The following is a 20,718-nucleotide window of genomic DNA, read 5'->3' on the forward strand; positions in this document are numbered from 1 at the left end:
GAAAGGCTGTCCAAGACCGATTTATTGAAAGATTCAGCAATAAGTTACTAACCCTTGATGTCATACTTCATAGAATCATAGAATAGTAGAGTGGGAAGGGGCCTATAAGGTAGCACCTTTAAGTTCAACCCCCTGCTCAGTACAGGAAACTACCTTAAGCATTCCTGACAGACAGTTCTCCAGCGTGTGGGAGGGGCCACAACCTCCCTAGGTAACTTGTTCCATTGTCGTACTGCTCTAACAGCCAGGAAGTTTTTTCCTGATGTCCAGCTGGAATCTGGCTTCCTGTAACTTGAGCCTGTTATTCCGTGTCCTGCACTCTGGGATGATAAAGAAGAGATCCTGGCACTTCTCTGTGTGACAACTTTTCAAGTATTTGAAGAGTGCTAACATGTCCCCCCCCCAACCTTCTCTTCTCCAGGCTAAACATGCCCAGTTCTTTCAGTCTCTCTTCATAGGGCTTTGTTTCCAGACCCCTGATCATCCTCTTGAGAGTGTCAGTGTATACAGCTCTGGAATGGAATGTATAACTAGATCTGTCATCCTGGGGAAAATCAGGTTGATAGGCAGTCTTTTGTAAAGTTACTATCCTTCATACTTCTATCATCAATGCAGAGGAATATGGGGCAGCGGTTACTCTTCTGAAGATGAGAACAAAGCAAAGAACAAGTTTTATGGGCTAGAGCCAAGATAATGCTGTAATAGATGTGTTAGGCTAGATCTACACTACTGCTTTATAGCAGTATTGAAGTACACTGATAACTGTTGGCGCACATTACGTTCATAGTGTTACTTCCTGCTTTATATTCCAAATTATCCAAAATGCCACAACAAATGTCATTGGGTGTCATATGAGTATATATGCACAAGAGGGATATAGGCCTTAGCTAGACCTAAGGTTTATCCTGGGATCGTCCCAGGGTCATCCCTGTTCATGTAAATGACACACAGGGGATCCCGGGAGCAGGCAGGGATGACCCCGGGATAAACCTTAGGTCTAGCTGAGGCCATAGTGTTACCATGATGGGATCATAATGATTTGACACAAAGTGTAGATCTGGCCTTAGCCTCTAAGTTGCTCATTTTTGCTCATTTTCTCTCTGGAAATAATTATAAAGGGCTGTAGGTATGATCAATCCAGCCAAATTTAAGATCTCTCATTGAAATCAACAGAGCGCCTTGAAATCATGGCAAAAGTGCTTAATTTGGGGGATGTTATGACCAAATCTCTTGAGTGGATGCCAGGAATTTGGCATAGTTGTTGCTACTGTGTTAGGACTAAGCTACACCTGGCATTAAATGGCTGGTTTAACATTGTGTGTATCCCATCCCCCCCGCCCCAAGGCAGTATAAAAATAGCAGCTGTTAGGCGATCTGTTCAAGATCAGGATCTCAGGGAGAAAGTTTAACCTTTTTCTCCATGCTGCAGTCTTGACAAAACCATCACCCTCCCTAGCTGCTATGGGCATGGCTTGGTCGGAAACTTCCTTTGGGGAAATGTTATACATACTATCACGTACTATGTAGCATGGAACCCGTCGGGTTAAATTAGTAAATCATTGATGAAGGGCAAGACCTCAAATGCATGTAGTTCTAAAAATTTGTGATAAATATATGTACAACAATAGATTTCCTCTTTCTTGACTGTACATTCCAGTGCCATATGTATCAATTTCAGTTTTCATGTGAAACCTATATTTTAAGATACACATTTATTTCTTTAATTTATATCCTGCTTTTCCACCCCAAAATGATGCTCAAGGCAGCTAACAATAACATCCAGACTAAGGACAAAATCTTAATTAAAACACCTTGGAAACACCTTGAGTAGCTCCTTTAGAGTTCTGACTGATTCCGGCTGAAACCCAAAGCGGATTTACCGCCCCACTGACATCGTAGCCACCAACCTCCACTGGAAGTAACTGTCCAGTATTGTTTAAATAAAAAGTACTTACCAGGTGATCTGTCTGTTTATGAAACCCATGAAGGTGGATGGATTTGATATAGGCCCACCAGAGGACCTGTTGCTAGATAGCCACAATTGAAATAATATACCATCACCTTTCTACAGTTGAATCATCAACTGTATACTAACATCAGTTAGTATCTTTTGTCCATTTCTGTTGATATAATCAGATGATAAAAGCCCTTCTTTAACAAACCAACAGATTTCTCTCTCTCTTTTGAATTCATCTTTTAACGTGGAATTTAAAAAATTTAATGAGTGATTTTTTCCAATAAAATGTATTCAGCATTGAATGCCATTTTATCTTTGAAGATTTTTTGGTATTGTTTAAATTCCTATCTTCTTAAGGAAGCAAGAAGTGTGACAGGAAGGTGTGATTTCTAATTTACACCAGAGTTCTCGACAAGTAATGATTTTTCACACCCTGTTATTACTTCTTAGCCAGCGGGAGGAGCTGTGTGGCTACTGTTGTCATAACTAAATCAATCCTACTGCTGCAGTTCTCAAAGACATTGAATCCTTCTAGAGTTTTGGAATGAAATAGCAGAATTTCAAACGAATTATGCTACATAAGGACTAGAATAATCTGAGGGAGCAGAATATGTAGAAATTTTCTTTATAGTGCCTAAGGGTTCAATCCTATTCCTGTTTAGACAGAAAAAAGTCCTGCAACTGAATGAGGTGTGCTGGGAGTTGTAGGACTTTTTTTTTTGTCTAGACATGCATAGGGTTGTGCACTAAGAATGTGTAGGGTGGGGATCAGCCCATTTATGATTTACACCTAGAAATGTGAAATATTCTTCCAGCTCTGTGCTATATCATTTCATTTTTTAAGAATATAAGAAACCATTTGATTAGGTAAAGTTGCCATGTAGTATACTTTTAAGGCATACATGCCTAACTATCTGACGGCCTGAGTTCAGTTACAACCATGCCAGCCTAGTTCAGATGTAATGCTAAACCATAGTTTAGCTATGCCAATGAGCCTGGGTAAGCCTTGGGCTCATACATTCCCTCTCTACTTTGCCTCTACTGTGGTTGCAAAGTGGAGTCTGAAAGCATCTGCTTTATGGTTTAAACTAGGCATGGTTTGTCATTGCATTCAAACCTGGCACTGTAGTTAGTTTAAACCATAGTTTATTGAAACAAGCCAAGATCAAACTATGGCTCACATAGACTCATTCCCATAATGTTAAATTAGGGGTATGGAATTTCTTTCAGTGTGAGGGCTGAATTCAATTTCAGAAATGCTCTTGGGTCCCATTCCAGTGAGCCACTTGGCCTAATCTGTTGGCATCTTGACCATATCAGTCAGGGGTAGGCAATTTATGGCCCTCCGGATGTTTTGGCTTACAACTCCCATCAACCCTCACCATTGGCTTTGCTAGCTAGGGCTGATGGGATGGTAGGCCAAAACATCTGGAATACCACGTTGCCCAAAAGGGTTCTTCTGGAGGAAGTTGACGAATAGGTTAGTCATGAAACATTCAATCTACTTTCCCCATTGCTGCTTGTATAAAAGGGTTTAGACCTGTGCAACAAACCAACAAAAACCTTTCAAAACCCATCTCATTTTAATATTTTATTAGTTTTATGTTTTTAATCAGTTTTATGCATTTTATGGTATTTTGTATTTAATGTTGTTCCTTACCTCGATCCAACGGTAGAGGTGGATAAGAAATTATGATGATGTTGATGATGATGTGGCCATTTGGTTGGTAAGAAGGAACAGGACCCCTTTGTAGCAGTCAAGTTAAAACTAAGTGCATCAGTCAAATCCTGAGTGACCCTGAGAAGAAACTGGACAGAGGGTGTCCTTAGCTCCTCTTGCTGCTAGTTCAATAGGACCAGACCCAAAGAAAAGTCTGCCTATAAACACCTTGTTTTCTTGCATTTCCTAGAAATAGCTTGCATTGTAAGGTGTTAGTGAAAGTGACTTCACAAAAGTTGAGTGTGACTTTCTGTGTTTCCTCCCTTTTCCTTATTTCTTCCCATTGGGCCAAAGTATTCACTTGATTAGCATCTTCACAGAGGAGAACAGGTTAATGTGCTCAGTTTGCTATAAATGTATATCTAGAGACCCTTATTTATTTTTTTATCCCCCACCCCCCACCCCTCTTTCTGTAGAATGTCAGCCATTTCCTGATGAGCATAGTGGTGGTGAATTTCACACCTCTCATGTCTATGTGGAAATCTGGGTGTTAATGGTGTGGGATCTGGGAGTGTTTCTGTGCTATAAAGAACAAAGCTGCCTGTTCAGAGAGAAAAACAAGACTGGAATACTAAGAGCAGGTGAAAAAGCCATCATAAAACTGGGTACTTCGAGCAGGCAGGAATGTAGTGTGTAAAACAGATTTATATTGAAAGAAATTGTGATCAGTTTGGTGTGGATCTATCTTGCAAAAAATACTTGTTATGCTGGCATTTGGGGCAAAGGAGGACTGAGTCAACGGTTAGATATAGACTCTGTAGTGGAATTTACCATCACACCACATGAAGATGGAAAGTTGGTCAGTTAATCAAGTCTGCAACTGGTTGCTGCAGAATAACTTAGGGGACCTGGTTCCTAAATTTCATGGTAAGGCAATTTATTGCTGAAGACCTTTTTATTCACTCAGTATTTTAACACTTAATTTTAACTTAAATTTAAATTTTACTGTTTTAACTCTGTATTTTAATCTTATATCAATTTTGCTGCGTGGTTTTTATCCTGGTTGTGCTTTTTATACTGTATTTTGTATTTGTGCTTTTAACCTGTTGGTTGTTTTATTATGGTTTTAATTTTTGTGAACCGCCCAGAGAGCTTCGGCTATTGGGCGGTATAAAAATGTAATAAATAAATAAATAAATAATTGATTTAGAAGATAACTATTCTTTGGGTGGGGGGCTAGGGGAGGAAATTCTCTTGTACGCTAAACCCCTAAAAACCCTAGCGGTATATTGTATTGTTTGCTATGCAGGTTCCAATTGGAAATTATTCTTTTTGATAGTAAATATTTGTGTCCTATCTACATAGTAATAATAACGGATGAGTGGAGGGTTTGTGGGTTTTCAGTCTGGGGAAAAAATTCATTTCCAAAACAGGCTCAATACTAAAACTTTTTTTAAAAAATAACGGGGTTAGCCATAGACCATTTGAAGTGACTGTAAAAAAAGAGTACCTCTGAGCATGTGCAGAGAACATTTTCATTCCCCATTAGGTAACCACAACCAAATAGTTCAGATGGAGGAGGGAGAGAAGGGTGCTTAGGACAGAAGAGAATACTTCATCTTGTCTCCTAACTTGGCATGTCTCTCTTGAACAATTAAGCACCAGATGCCTACTGAACACACAAAGCCAATAAGTTTTAAAGAACATGCCCTATTTTGGCACAGTTAAAATGGGAGAGTGTGTAGTCCGATCGCTTGCTTGTTACAGTTTACACAGAGGACTTTTCTTTTATAGCTTTTTTAAAAAGCCGTTCATGCCTCGGGTATTGCCAATTGCCTTTGAAACATTCGCCTGCTTGCAGCGAAGGTCAATCAAAATGTAACGATCCCTTGATTCTTCTCTTAGAGGAAGAAGTGAGTGGAGCTGCTCTCTTGGCTCTTAATGACAGGATGGTACAGCAGCTGGTAAAGAAAATAGGGCACCAGGCAGTGTTAATGGACCTGATTAAAAAATGCAAGCAACAAACCGAGGGGTCAGCTTTTACAGGTGGAACGCCCTTCTCTGAGTCACGAGGAGCAGCCAGTGGGTAAGCCTGTGCACAGCTTAAGCAGAAATAACAGCAATCCATATGGTTCTCAGTTTCCATGTGCTGCTCATTCATTTTTACACTCACTTAATGTGTCAAATAATGTGAATTTGGAAGCTCAGCACAATATTCATGAATGTTTATTGCTCAGGGTTCCTGAATACGAACACGACAAATAAAAAACTCTCCTGTGTTTATAAAGCACTTTTGTAATGAGCCGTTTGATCTAGTTTTATGAATTATGTTGTGTCACACAAGTTTAATTTTCAAATTGAACGGTGCTTGGCTGGAGCCTGCCTGAAAGTGGTCAAAAAAGAAACAAATGCCACTGGGCACGTGCTGAATGCTTTTATCTGACCACTGAGTGCCTTAACAGGCTTCATATACTTTGAAGTGAAAGGGAATTGCTTTATGGGCACAGAGTGGAGCTTTCAGGCAAGTTCAAGCCTGAAATTAAACATGTGTGACAATTGCACTAGATTGCAAGGATTTCTGATTCCCCAACAGCAGCATCAAGGAAATGACTGCCCTTCTCCACCAACAATATACTGCCAAATTATTATTATTGTTGTTGTTTAAAAAGCTGTGTTGTAACCAGGAGTGGGTATTTATGTGGAAGGGCTGTGACCTCCTTTTAGCTCTGGTAGTCAAAACACACCTCTGGGCTCAGAATTCTTCATTTCTTGGTGGACATCTTTTGAACCAGGCTCCATTTGGTTCACCTGCCATTTATCCCAGGGTGGTCACGAGGTTGTCCCTGCGCATCCAAATGATGCACAGCTGATCCCGGGGTGAAACAGGGAAGAGCACTCAGTTCTCCCGGGATAGCTGGGACTGCTCCCCCCTTTTTTTCTGCCATCTCGGGACCATCCCAAGATCCGCTGGTGGTGTGGCTCTCTCTCTTGTGGTCCTCCCTCTTCCCCACAGGTAGCAGTACTCAGGAAACAGGCACGGAGCTGTGCGAGGGGAGTCTGTGGCCATTGGGAGTGAGGCCGAGAGCATTTTCACCATCTTTGGGATGGTGCTCGGTGACTTCCAGTGCTGGGTTTGTTGTATGATTTTTTTAAAAAAACAATTGTTCCTTCACACAGGATCGCGCCTGCGCGATTGTGCAAACGTCTCCCCTTTTTTTTAAAAAAGTCACCCTGGACCGTCCCTCTATACTTCTGGGACAACTCACTGGCATGTGGCCGCTGAGGGACAATTCTGGTACTGGAAAACTCCATGATCATCCCTCCCCACGCCCCAAAGGGCTGCAGGTGTAGATGAGCCCTAAATCTTGGGAGCCTGAGGTCTGCCTGCTCTTGGTTATGTGGACAGGGTAACTAGAGATTAGTGGAACTTTTCAGCCTATTCATTTTTGTATCCACAAGAGTTACAGACTCTGGGCAAAATCCAACCTAAGTCCTACTTAGAGTAATCCCATTGAAATGAATGGGAGTTGATAACCACAACTAACTTAAATTCCATTCATTTCAATAGGGTTATTCTAAGTAGGGCTTAGGTTGAATTTTGCCCAAAGTCTGTAACTCTTGTGGATGCAAATGCCATGATTGTCTTCTGGTTCAAACATGTTAAGATGAGTCAAGAGGGAAAAAAAGATTTGGAGCACTCTTAGAGAACTATATTTACTATAAGCATCCCGACATATTTCTCTTGAGGAAATGCATGCATTTCTGCAGAGATTGGTAGGTTTCACCTTGTTTCTTTGGTAGGCATCCATGATTTCCACCTCTGGGCTTTGTTAGACCTACCTTGGAATCCGTGCAGGAGAAGGGGTGACGCCGCTCTACAAGTAGCGCGGGCCGTCGCTCCTTCCCACACATCGGAGGCGACGGGGAAAGGAAAGCCCCGTCGCGTCCATTTTTGTTGTAGTTTTAAAGGGGAAGGATGCGCATGGAAGCTCGTGCAATCAGGTAAGTGTGTTGTTTTTTAAAATAAGCATTCCCCCGCTCCCCCCACCTCAACTCCCCCCCAGCTCCAAGCTTCCCCCCCCCGCCCCTGCCCAATCTTGCCCCTGGCTCCGATCGCCCCCCCTGCGCTCGCCAATTCCCCCTCCCCGCGATCTCTGTGTCCCACCACCACCACCCTCTCCATTCCCCCCCCCCGATCTCCCCTAGGCTCTGTTCCCCCCTGATCTCCTCACCCTAGCCCCGATGGCTGGGAAGCTTGACACGGTAATGAAACAGAGGGGCTTGCTAGATGACGGGTTAGCCTGGTGTGACGCCCGGGCTCCCCGCTGTGCATCCAGATGACGCACACGGGAGCCCAGGCCCAGGCAGGGCTCAAACCGCCCTGGCCCTGAGCTAACCATTTTTTATTTTTCCCGGCTACTCGCGAGTAATTGTGGTAGCCGGGGAAAGTGGCGGAACGGGCTACACGCCCGCAGTCTTGGGCTAAGCCCAAGACCGCGGGAAAAATAAAAAATGGTTAGCTCAGGGCCAGGGCGGTTTGAGCCCTGCCTGGGCCTGGGCTCCCCTGTGCGTCATCTGGATGCACAGCGGGGAGCCCGGGCGTCACACCAGGCTAACCCGTCATCTAGCAAGCCCCTCTGTTTCATTAGCGTGTCAAGCACTGGTCACTTTCACATGTGTTCATTCTTGTGCTATTTCACCTTGTTTACCTTTTCACCTGCACTGATTCAAGCTTCCTGGTATTGCCACTGCGCTCACCCCAGGTTCTGCAACATAGTGTGAGGACGGAAATACATGGGGATGGAAGGGCAGTTTTATCCTGCACAGAGAAAAAATGCCACACTTTCCCCACCCTAGAAAAGCACGGAAAATGGAGGGAAAGAGGCGAGATGATTGCAGGACAGGGACAATGTTGTGTGAGAGTCACGGGGCAAAACGTATAAACAAGGCAGGACGACAGTGCGATAAAACACTGGTGTGATGGAACTCGTAATCCCTAATGAGGAATTAGGTGCATTAAATAAGTAGAATCTTATGTGAAGGGCCCAGAGAGATAATTGCTCTTGGTACATTTGGTTTGGCTTTGGTGGCATGACAGAGACTTGCCAAAAGGTGAGCAGCAATCATTTGAATCAATTCTTTGGTTAATTGCTTGCAAGTTTTCCCTGGCCAGAGAGAACCATGCTGCTTAAACCATATGGGTAGTTAAGCAGTGACTTAGAAGTACTGAATGCATTGGATCCAGGATTTGCCTTCTGTGGGTGGAAGGGCTCCACTCCTAGAAGGTGCCTCTGCCCAATTTTCAGGTCTCCCCCTCCCTCCCCCTGCAAACACAGCTCATTTGATTCAGCAAGAACCCACCACCCTCTGTCTAGCATTTTCAGAGGGGAAGCTTGCTACCTTCACCCAGTTACACCCATCTAAATCTAGCACCAACCCAATGGCTTCTGCTAAAGGAAATTAGATTTTGCCTACTTTGATTTAATCTCTTAAATCAACAAGGAAATTTCCATGTCCACTGAACTGTGAGTCATAACCAATCAGTTGTCATATTTCATTCCCTGTAGGACTCCTGGTGTTCAGCTAACTGTGGAACAGATTAATTGTTTCTCTCCTAGTGAAAGCTCTGAGGATGGATCCATTGACCAAAGAGTTATAAAAAAAAAGTGAGTTTATGGCAGCTCTGCTGATTTCAGAGGAGTTTCTATCTTCCGGTGCAATCAAATGATTATTTCCCCAGTGCCAAGAAGACTGGCTGTCAATTAAGGATGGGTGAGAAATTTGTTTGGGTCACATTTTAATGCAAAATTACCCAAATTGCCTCTCCCAGACCCGAATTGAAATTTGCGGTTGGAAATCTGTATACTACTGAGTTTGCAATGAGTTTTGGGGAAAGGAAAGGGGGGAAAGGGGAGGGGAAGCATTCAACAAGATGTTAACATTTGGAAGATGTGTACAGAAAAATGCATGTTTCTAAAATGCACAGAAAATGTATAGTCAATGGGTACATCTGTACAAAATAGATGCATTTGAAAAATGTGAAAAAATGTGTACAAATTTCTGTACAGGGGAAAAAAGTTTGCTTGGAACAAGTTTAGAAGTGGAAAACTGAAAACCTGAAAATACTTGACAGATTCACCCATCCCCAGTGACAACCATACAAGATCTTGTGCTTATATTATTATTTCTTTAAAAGTCTAAGATAACAGTGGTATAATTCCTGGAGGAACAAAATAGTTATATGCAGTGACCTCTTGGGATTCTGTGCATATAAATAAAGAGTAAAGTCAGGAACAATGGGTAACACTTTTTGTTAAAATGAAGTGATCAGAAAATCGGAGGTTCCCCCACCTCCCGCCCTATATCTATCGAAGATCTGAATGGTGGAAAATAAAATAGACATTTCTTGTTTCCATAGCTGATCTCAGAGGAGGGCAAGTGGCCACAGACTGTCAGTCTCGCTGTTTGGGAATGTAATCAATCCATAAAGTGAATACAGAGTGCTTAATCGGCTTCCTATCTAAGCTCTGCATGCCAGAATAGGGTGGCTTCCTGTAAAGCAAATCAACTAAAATGCATTATAATTCAAAGGAAAACATAATTTGTATACAGGTGGAAATAAAATTAGGTGTAGCCCACATCTATATTATAACAAGGGGCTGACATTTTCTTGATTATACTCAAGCAATTGACAGGGCTAGCAAAAGTCCATGGCAAAGTATGTTAGAAGGTAAAGAGCTCAGAAGAATTGTTTCTACTTCCTTTGACAGAAAAAACATGACATACGTTTTAGCAAGATGCAAAGCATTGCAATGGACGGATTTATATATGCTGCCTGAGTTTCCTTATGACATCAGATGCATATTAGCAGAGAGGAAATGCCCTGACCACAGTATGAGAATCAGGATAATTGAATTCTTGCAAGCTGACATGACAAAGTACCTTGAAGGATCACTGTAAGTAAAGCTGGTTTTAGCATTCTGCCTCATGGGACAATTATGGTGTGGGGTGAATTACTATAAGGATGATAAATTGCTTTCCGCATGCTGTGAACTTTGGTTTTAAGAATGTTTGGATGCAAGGCATGATTAGTATATTTGTGGGTGCACAGAACTTGTAACAGCATAGGGAAGCCAAGGGGGTAACTTGAATCCAGCTGTGCGCTCCGTCTAAGCTAAGAATATAAGAGGTGCCATGCTGAATCAGTCCAAAGACCTATCTAGTCCAGCATCGTGTTCACACAGTGGCCAACCAGTTGCCTGTGAAAGCTCACAAGCGGGACATGAGTGAAATAGCACTTTCCTGCTATTGTTCCCCAGCGTGAAGAAATGCCAGGTAAATAACTGTTGTTTTGTAGTGTTTTAATGCTTCCTATGGTCTCTGTGAGACTTTAATGTATCTGTGTAGGCCTGAGACCTAGCACTCTGCAATATTAAAGGTCTGTTTAGTAGTAGTTTGGTGACAAGTTCTGAAGGGGACAGAGCAAAACAATCACTTTTAATATTTCTAGATGGGGCCTGGATCAGGTAAATTCAGTTTGGATTGGCTGGGGGTTCTAGGAAGGTGGAAAAGAACAGGTGGAAAATGACTGGATTCAGATGGAATGGAGAGAGTTGGGTGTCATCAGCATACTGGTGGCTCAGAACCCCCAAAACTCAACAGCTAATAGAATATTAATGTATCTTTCTTTTCACACACACACACACCTGGAAGTGCCACAAGCACCTCCCATCTCAGATACCTGGGCCCTGGTCACTTCATTTTGCATCTGGTATATTAGTAGCAGCAGTAGCATCTGGTCTGGTGAGTGAGTGGTGAGGGGAAAGAAGCTGATATTCATTTGCTGCTCGAGATATAATAATGTTGAAAGTTTGGAATGCCTGTTCATGGTGCTGTTGAGATACCATTCTACATTACCAGTGAAGTCTTCCAATTGCTGCACAAGAACACTAAAATAATCTAACTTGTACACATGTATCTTGTGTGGACAGATATCCAACTACTCAGCAGTACAACGATGTTGTCAATGCACTGCTGCAGGCATACCCGTTTCTTGATGAGGATGGGAATGGCTTTGTAAGTATTAAAACAAATGCAGTTCTGTGTTGGATACTGTGTCCCACTTCCGCAAATGTGGAGCTGACACTGCCCACATTCAGTTCCCACCAGAGTCAGATGTTCTGTTCCAAGTAAAGGGGCAATAAGGAATGTGTGGTATCAGTCAATCAGAATTCCTACCTCTATGGAGGGATTTTATGCCCCCTTCAGACTGACTGTGTTCATGTGCTGGCTGGGTTGTGTGGCTCACACCCATGTTGTCATGTAGAGCACAGGCTAGCCAGCATATTCTCAGAAATCCCATCACGTTTGGTTCCACATGATTGAAGAGTGCCTGTGAGAGTTCATTGCAGAGATGAATACTGGGGTGGGAGTGAAGGATTTTCTTGAAGTCCATAATACATTGATCTTGGCATCAGTGGTTTTCTATTTCGACATTTCCCTTACTCTTATAATGGCCTGCCTTCACTTTGGTCTCACTTTTTGGCTGCTTATTACCTCATAGGCTCATTGTCCTTATTACCTCATTGTCCACTTAATAGCTGGGAAATAACCATCATATGATGCTACAACCTTGGATTCTTTAGCCAAGTTACCAATAACTTGGGTAACTATGGGTTACCAATAAGTTGGGGGGGTGGGGGGGTTCCATCTGTGAAATGGACCTGTGAAATGGGTTGGCTACCAATGTAAACAGAATCCTAATGTATAGTAATTTCACATATACCTGTTCATTTCTGAGCGACTGAAACATAAGATTACTTGGCTGTGTAAAAACTGCACTGATTCTTTTGACTTTATGCCTACCCAGAAGCACAAGCATATCGTAATTGTCTTGCATTTGTGATATCATTGTTTGTAAAACTAACTTGAAAGCAAGTTTTATCAGTAGGATGGGGCTGGAAAATGGTTCCTGTAGAGTTGCAATGGAGAAAAAAATGTGCTGGAAATATGTACCAAAGGTTCCTCCTCCCCCCTCTCCCCGCAACAGGGGAATAGCAGATAACATACTCTGAGAGAACAGATAAGGCTCCTGGAAGACACTAATGGATTTTTTTAAAAATAAAAATGCAGTTTCTATGGAAACGAGCCCTTAAAGACCGTTTCAAGTACGTGCGGAGACCGATAGAAGATGATGAGCAGGTAGTGAGAAATAAATGCAAGTTTGGACACAGACGAGGACAGACCAGAAAAACTCCTGAAAATAGTGGTGAGGAAATCCAAGCAGTACACACAAAAGTAAGAATCCAGATCAAGAATTGATGGGGGTGGGAATAGAGAATACTGTGTTTTATCTTGCCAGCTGTGCATGTGAAGAAGAAGGAGTGCAACAATTCCTCAGTTGATCTCTTTCTGGCAGGGCAAACCCTTTTGGGGGATAATGTGGGTTTGTTCCTCATTTCCAGTGGGGAGTTTATTATTTAATCCTAAAAAAATCTCATTGATTTCAGTGTGACTTGCTTTCCAGTAGTGGATGATGATGATCCTGTCTTTTTCCCAACACTGGGATTCAAGGTGGCTTTACAAATTATAATGTGTACAGTTAAAACAGATAGAAATATACAAAAATTAAAAATAATAAATAAACATGCTACAGTATTAAAACATTTTAAAATATTTAAAATATTGAATATAATCCAATATATAAACAATGCATAAACAGAGGTCCAGACTACCCCCAAAAGGCCAGCCGGAACAGAAAAGTTTTAGCCTGCCTCCGGAAAAGGGAGGGAACCAGTCTAGCTGCCCTGGGAAGAGAGTTCCAGAGACCCAGGGCAGGCATGTCTGTGATGGTGGTGAGACCAAGAGAAGGGCCTCCCCTGGAGATCTCAGAGGATGGGCAGTCTTTCAGATAACCTGGACCTGAGCCATATAGGGATTTATAGGTCATAACCAGCACTTTGAATTGTGCCCGGAAACAAGACTGGAAGCCAGTGGAGCTGTTTTAACAAGGGAGTTGTATGCTCCCTGCAACCAGCCCCGGTCAACACTCTGGCTGCAGCTCTTTGAACCAGCTGAAGTTTCTGAACACTCTTCAAAGGCAGCCCCACGTAGAAGAGCACGTTACAGTAATCCAAATGGGATGTAACTAAGGCATGTGTCACCGTGGCCAGGTCAGACATCTCTAGGAACGGGCTAAGATCTTAAGATAAGGTAACTGAAGCTGCAATCCTATGCACATTTATCTGGGAATAAATCTCATTGAACTCTATGGGCCTAGCTTCCCACTAGACATGTACAGGATTGCACTGTCAAGGAAGTTCACAGAAAGTTTGCCATGCCCTCATTTCTCCTGCAGCCATCTGCATTTCCCAGAAAAGTTTCTCTGGAGGTTTTTGGAGATTGGGCATTTCTAAATAATGGCGGTGGTCGAGTGGCAGGAGAAGAGGCCTGAGAACATTCCTTCCATGAACTTACTTTTACTGAAGTTATCTTAGAGTCCAAGCCTGATTTGGGGCAATTCTCTGCTCCCCAAAAATCCATCTGGAGGGTCAGGGAGCTCACTTGATAAACATTGGCACTCCATCCAATGTTTATCAAATGTTCTCCCTGACCCTCCAAATGGATTTTGGATTGGATGTAACCTTGTTAAGAGTTAGCAACCCTTGCAGAGAGAAAAAAAATCTTTCTCTGCTGTACTACAATGTTAAATGTTTTCTGATGGAGACAGCCATTCATTTATCCAAAGGTGTGACTATTTTTGTATGCATGCAAATAAATGAGGTATCTCTTGATGCTACCATTATTTTTTATCAATGGCTTTTATTGTCTTACTATATCTTCATTTTTTATCTAGTTGTATTCATGTTTTATTATGTTTATGGTTTTAAATTATAAAAACACAGTATGCCACCTTGGTGAAGGTTTACTCTAAAAGGCGGCTTATAACCCTTCAAAATAAACTAAATAAAAATGTCTGCTGAAGGATGCAGCTGAATTGAGGGAGGAAAAACCAAAAGAACTGGAGCTTGGATGCTTGGAAACGATGGTGCTTAAGAAAAGAGATGTAAATTATTGACCAAGCATTCATGCTCTATGTCCATGTGTCCAAGATCTAATTTATGTAGTTATGGCTATAATTAAACTAACGATCTCATGTTCCCCCCCTGACATACTACTCTTAATAAATATGATTGATCAACTGCATTGCATTATAGGATGCTCAACTAGTGCATTTGTTTATCTATTTTTATTTTATCTACTGGCTGTTGTTGTTTTTTTAAAAAATAAAACCCTGCAGTTCTCATTTATTTCCACATATGCTAATTCTGATTATCAGCTACACCTGATAATTACCAGTTTTATTACCCTATACTTACTAATGAGATTATATTTAGTAACACTATAATAATCTTACCAATTTAGAATTACCAACTCTGCTTGAAGATGAACATTGAAATTACTTAATTGTGGTGACTATAAGAGGTTTGGGGGTGGTTTCTTTCCCCATATTTTAGTTTATACGCAAAATAAACATTTGAAAATTGGCACAAAATATGTTTCTAGCCTGGAAAATAAGCATAAGCAAGGAATACTTTTTTTACATGACTGGAATGTTCATCAGGGTTCCAATTTTAAAAAACAACAATGATTATGGTTAGAAATTGTATTTGCAAGCAGAGAATGCCTTTATCTTGTGTAAGAAATCAAAATGCCATTGCCAGTAACTGTTAAAAAGAAAATAACTTTTATAGTGAGTTTAAGGTTGTGGCCAGATATTTAATTTGGATAGCAGCATAATTTGCCAAAAAATTAATGATTCAGTTTGATAGAAAGGTTTTTATACTTTGTTTTAAACCTTAGAAGACAAGGTTGATTGTTGTTGTATGAGAACCCCTGAGAAATAGCACACCCTTGTAAATCTTTTACCAATTTTACGGTCGCTGGGAGAGTATGAAGGGGCAACAGGATATAACCAACCTTCTTCTCTACACGCGGAGAAGGAAGTCCATCCATGGAGAAGAATGTCCGCCCTCACTTGCCTCCATGGTATGACAGCATAAATCTCTGTTGCCATTGGCCCTCACTTTTCAGGTTGCAGCAGGGCTGATTGTGGGAGCCTTTGAATCCACCAGATCTAAAGCTGCCTCCTCCCCTAAATGACCCCAGCATACCGGGGGGGGGGGGAATGTACATCAGCCCTGTATGTGGTATATTTATTTCTTCCCATAACAACCAACAGGGTGCAAAATAATATAGAAGAGCAACCAGCAAGGCGGAAAACTGGGAGGTGTTTTTTTTAAAAGCCACCCCGTCTTCTTCTGCCCTGATGGTGCAAACCCAGGAGGGCTTTGAATTGCCAGTTCCTCTGCCACAGATTCTCCCTCTCCTACCTGATTAGTAAACGTCTGTGTGTCTACTCAAAACTAAGCCCTGCTGAATTCAGTAGGACTTACCCCCAACTGAGTGTGTATGAGATTATACCTTTTGCTGACCAACTGTGACGGTATTATCAGTCAAGGCCATTCTCTTTGTAAAAATGCACCCTGTATTAAGAGCTGACTGAATATTTCAACAGGTTAAGATTATTTACAATGAAGGCCTTGATGTTGCGATAAATGAACATATTAACTGGTTTAAGGAAGAATACATGAAAACTGAGAGAAATTGGGCAGAAGTGGATAAAAGGATGACCAAAACTTTAGAAATAAGAAGCAAGATGATAAATAACAGGATGCCTTTGAAAGAGGTTCTCAGACTATTCCCATTTTTAAAGTGTCCATACCAGGTAATTGCCTTGTATTGCATGATGTAACTGACTATAAGCATCACCTGATTATATGTATCGCTGTTTGTTGCATTAATACAACTTCTCTGGGGGCTTTGGCAGTAAATCATACTCTGCTTTAGTGAGGGAAGTATAATACCATAGTAAGAAAAACTCCCCTCTTACAAGTTTCCCTATTAATTAACGCCAAATGGTTGTATCTCTCCCTGTGAGGGTAAAATCAACAGCACAGGGTAGTTGCCCAGTATTCTAACAGAACAGACATACAGTACTTTCAGCACCGGTTAGGCCTCATCTTGAGTATTGTGTCGCGTTCTGGGCACCACACTTCAAGAAGGATGCAGACAAGCTGGAGGGGGTTCAGAGGAGGGCAATGAGGATGATCAGGGGTCTGGAAACAAAGCCCTATAATAAGCTGCTGAAAGAACTGTGCATGTTTAGCCTGGAGAAGAGAAGATTGAGGGGAGACATGATAGCACTCTTCAAGTACCTGAAAGGTTGTCACACAGAGGAGGGCCAGGATCTCTTCTCGATCATTCCAGAGTACAGGACACAGAATAATGAGCTCGAGATACAGGAAACCAGATTCCGGCTGGACTTCAGGAAAAACTTCCTGACTGTTAGAGCAGTACGACAATGGAACGAGTTGCCTAGGGAGGTTGTGGGCTCTCCCACACTGGAGGCATTCAAGAGGCAGCTGGACAGCCATCTGTCAGGGATGCTTTACGGTGGAGTCCTGCATTAAGCAGGGTGGTTTGATTTGATGGCCTTATAGGCCCCTTCTAACTTTACTATTCTGTGATTGTATGATTTACTGCAGGGTGGGGTGAGGTGGGTGAGTCCTGCTAGCAGAGCATGTTATATCCATTGCCATGCAGTTTCAACACGGGCAGGGCAGGAGATGCTTAATTTCCTCCCATCCCACTGACTACAGTTGGAGAGTGTTAACTACAGTGGAGGCCAAAATTGTGAACACTTTTTGAAATTTTCATGTTTTGCAAATTTGCATGCTTATAGAAAATGTTCTGTTTCACGAAATTAAAATGTTTATATATCAATTGAAAGAGAATTTAATGCTGAATTCAATACAAAAAACATAATGCAAATATCTGCAGTACAAAAAAAGTTATGCTTACTTTAGCCTAAAAACAAACAGGTGTGATTGAGTGAAGAAATGGATTGGAATTACAAACCCTACTGGCCAATCACAGCCCTTGTTCTGGGGACCAATCACATGGCATTAGCTGTGAAACATCATGTTTCAAGTTGGGGAAAGTCAGTTTTGCTGTTTGTTCTGTAACTGGAGCGCAATTGGAGATTGTGTGAATATTTGAAGTTATTCTCAAATTAAAAGTGTACGTACGTACATCATAAATAGAGCAATGGCACTAAAGAAAAGAGTTGATTGGACACCCAGGAAAAGAAGCAGGATTGTTGTATTACGTGAATCAGGTCTTTCAATTGATATATAAACATTTGAATTTCGTACAACAGAACATTTTCTATAATCATCCAAAGTTGCAAAACATGAAAATTTCCAAAAGTGTCCACAATTTTGGCCGCCACTGTATGCTAGCCACATATCTGATGAAGGGATTGAACATTTGTGTACCAGGGAAACAATGGGGCTTTGGATGTGGCATATCCATGCCTGTGCCCACCATGACCTGTTGTCCGTTGCTCCAGCAGTGAAACACTTAATCCAACAGAACTTTCTGCCAGCTTTCTGGTGGGGCTTGGATTGCAGAACTTTGATGGACTTTGAGCAGAATTTCCACTTAAGCGTTCTTTAAATAGTAATACATTTTCAGCTGAATTGTCTGAATTATGTTCCATTTCCCCCCTTTAGCTTTTTAGAGAGTTTCAGTTTCTAACACACAAAGATATTTACAAGAAAACAGTTGAGATTTTGGAGGCATATTCAGAGAACATACTGACTTCGAACTTGGTGAAGAATAGTCCGGTTAATATTGTTCTACAAAACAGGTTGAAACAGCCCATGGAAGACGACATTCAGAAATGTTGGTATAAATCGTTATACCTGGTTTTCAAAGCATGATACTTTTTTTTTTTAACTACGACAAAAGTGCATTGAGAAATGGCTGTATGGTAGATTCGAAGTAAAATCTAAATGGTTTAACTGAAAAAGGAAAGTTAATTACTCAGTCTTGAAATAATGCATGTTTCTTATAAAGTGACTAATGTATGAAAAAAAATTCTTAGTAAGTTATTGTAGAGAAAGTAGGGAAACCCTACAAATATAGAGCATTCGGCTTTGGCCGCAACTGCCTTTTAGAATTTTTCACTCTTCTAGCTTTAATCCTGCTGCCTGTAACTTTTCTTCACTTTTACCAGATATGAAGATGACTGCCACATGTTTACTCTTGCCAGAGGTTTTTGGAGAAGATTCCTCTTTGTTTGCTACTGTGAATGAGGAGGTATGTAGGGAACTATTATGGTGTAGCGGTTAGAGTGTTGGACTGGGATTAAGGATATCCGGGTTCTAGTCCCCACTCAGCCAAGAAACAACTTACCTCACAGGGTTGTTGTGAGGATAAAATGGAAAGGAGGACCACATAAGCCACTTTCAGTTCCATGCAAGAGGGGAAAAGGCAGTTTTTTAAAAAAATGGTGGCTAAGACCTTTAGAAAGAGTCACAGTTGATAATGGTTGTTAAATTCTTTTGAACATGTGGACTCTTTTCTTTTATGTGTTGATTTAATATGGCTATAAAATGGACTTTTCTGGGAAGAAATTATTAATAAGAACTAAACTGGGGTCAACAGCCCAGAGCTAGAAAGTCAGCTGTCAGGTATGCTTTAAGGTGCCTTGAGTAGGGCGTTGGACTTGATGGCCCCTTCCAACTCTACTATTCTATGAGTCATAATTATCCTATGTATCATTCTTTTTTCCACCATGAACTCTAGTCCTTTTGTTATGGGTTGGTTGACAAGCACCAATGAAAGTGTGCTTTGTCTAAACTCAGCACTTTCTCTGCTACTGACCTTTCATATGGACAGTCAGAAGCAATTATTGCCACCAGCTCTCTAGAGACTTAGGGATAATAATCATGATTTACAGAAGCACCTAAATTATAGCAGGCGCTGTAACTGAATAAAAGGCACAGTGTTGGATCCACAGGAGGCTTCTGATGCAATTGAGGAATCCTGTTGGCTAAATGAAGGTGGTGATCTTTGTTGATGCCCCTCATCTGTTCTGGAGGGCCCTCTGGAACATTGGGGAATGTGGTGCTGGGGAGTGCAGAGGGAGTGGGCGAAGCTTGCCTCTCCACATTTCTCCTGGTGGAGCATTCTGAGCACAACTCTGCTCAAGGAATGCTCTGCTAGCAGAAAAGAAGCTGGATCCAACCTACAGGTCCTTGCCTGCAGACTCACAAACTAGATAAGAACATGAAACAAAAAAGAGGGAGCATGTATTTCATGCTGGCAGTTCTAGCTGAACACCTCTCTGCAAAGTTTGGAGAGAATAATACTCATAACTTTTCCTCTTTAGCCAATACAAGAGATGCAAGAAATTGCATGTGTAGAAATTTGTCTTTGTTTTCCTAAACTAGGTGAAAGTGTCAACACCAGTGCTGGAAGTAAAATACCCATTTAATATACATGTGTGTGAGTGTTCGCTATACATGGAGAAAGAGAAACTCGTTCAGCTGAATGATTGTACAATGGCCCTGGCTGCTCTGCTGGCTTCCTATCACGTCTTTGGCATTCCATTCCCCAAAAGGCTGTACAAGACGCTTAACTTTTTGAAGTCCCTCATCTTTGAAGTGAGATTTTCACCGTTGTTCCCAGCTAAAACCAAGAGAATTTGAAAAATATGAATGTGCCAATACTGAATAATAATCAGTATGACATTTTGGAGGAAATATCTCACCAGGAGTAATTCCTGGTTTATCTGTCATTATTTTGATTGATTTCAGTAGAACACAATATTTATATCCCTGTATGGATTTTTTTTTAAAAAATAAAACATTTTACATCATGATGAGCAAGAGCTTCTGTACTAACTTTTGGTGTTAAAAAAACCCAAATGTGCATAACTACTGTTTTCCATTAAATACTCAATCGTATTACAGAGCTTTGATGATGTTAAAATATGCAGTGTGATGTGGATTGTGTTTAACATAGATTTTTTTGCTTTTTCAATTAATGTCCTGCCCCTCTGGTTTCACAACCTTTTAGGGATTCCCTTGGTAGTACACATAAACATCCATAAAAATAGTGCAATTTAATTTAAAAATAATTCTTACCCACAGTCCAGCATCAAATACAGCTTCATGTGTAAAGTTGTTGG

The 20,718-nt window shown here is 41.4% G+C and overlaps 1 protein-coding gene across 1 annotated transcript; it reads left to right on the forward strand.

Moving 5' to 3' along the window:
- Positions 1-4,465: 4,465 nt before the first annotated feature.
- SAMD3 (sterile alpha motif domain containing 3) lies at positions 4,466-20,361 on the forward strand. The gene is made up of 10 exons (XM_063125446.1): positions 4,466-4,544; positions 5,523-5,703; positions 9,185-9,283; positions 10,388-10,573; positions 11,609-11,693; positions 12,750-12,914; positions 16,195-16,404; positions 18,254-18,425; positions 18,760-18,842; positions 19,979-20,361. The coding sequence occupies exons 1-10, from the start codon at positions 4,466-4,468 to the stop codon at positions 20,234-20,236; spliced, it is 1,518 nt and encodes a 505-aa protein (XP_062981516.1). The 3' UTR covers positions 20,237-20,361.
- Positions 20,362-20,718: the final 357 nt, after the last annotated feature.

The sequence above is a fragment of the Elgaria multicarinata genome, chromosome 4 (assembly GCF_023053635.1).
Source record: "Elgaria multicarinata webbii isolate HBS135686 ecotype San Diego chromosome 4, rElgMul1.1.pri, whole genome shotgun sequence".
NCBI classification, from domain to species: Eukaryota; Metazoa; Chordata; class Lepidosauria; order Squamata; family Anguidae; genus Elgaria; species Elgaria multicarinata.

What these genes read in the sequence shown, in the direction of transcription:
- SAMD3 (XM_063125446.1), top strand. Translation starts at nt 4,466, where the DNA reads ATGGAAAGTTGGTCAGTTAATCAAGTCTGCAACTGGTTGCTGCAGAAT. An exon ending in AAGTACCTTGAAGGATCACT is followed by an intron (nt 10,574 to 11,608) that starts GTAAGTAAAGCT and finishes TTGTGTGGACAG; the next exon opens with ATATCCAACTACTCAGCAGT. An exon ending in TTGCTACTGTGAATGAGGAG is followed by an intron (nt 18,843 to 19,978) that starts GTATGTAGGGAA and finishes TTCCTAAACTAG; the next exon opens with GTGAAAGTGTCAACACCAGT.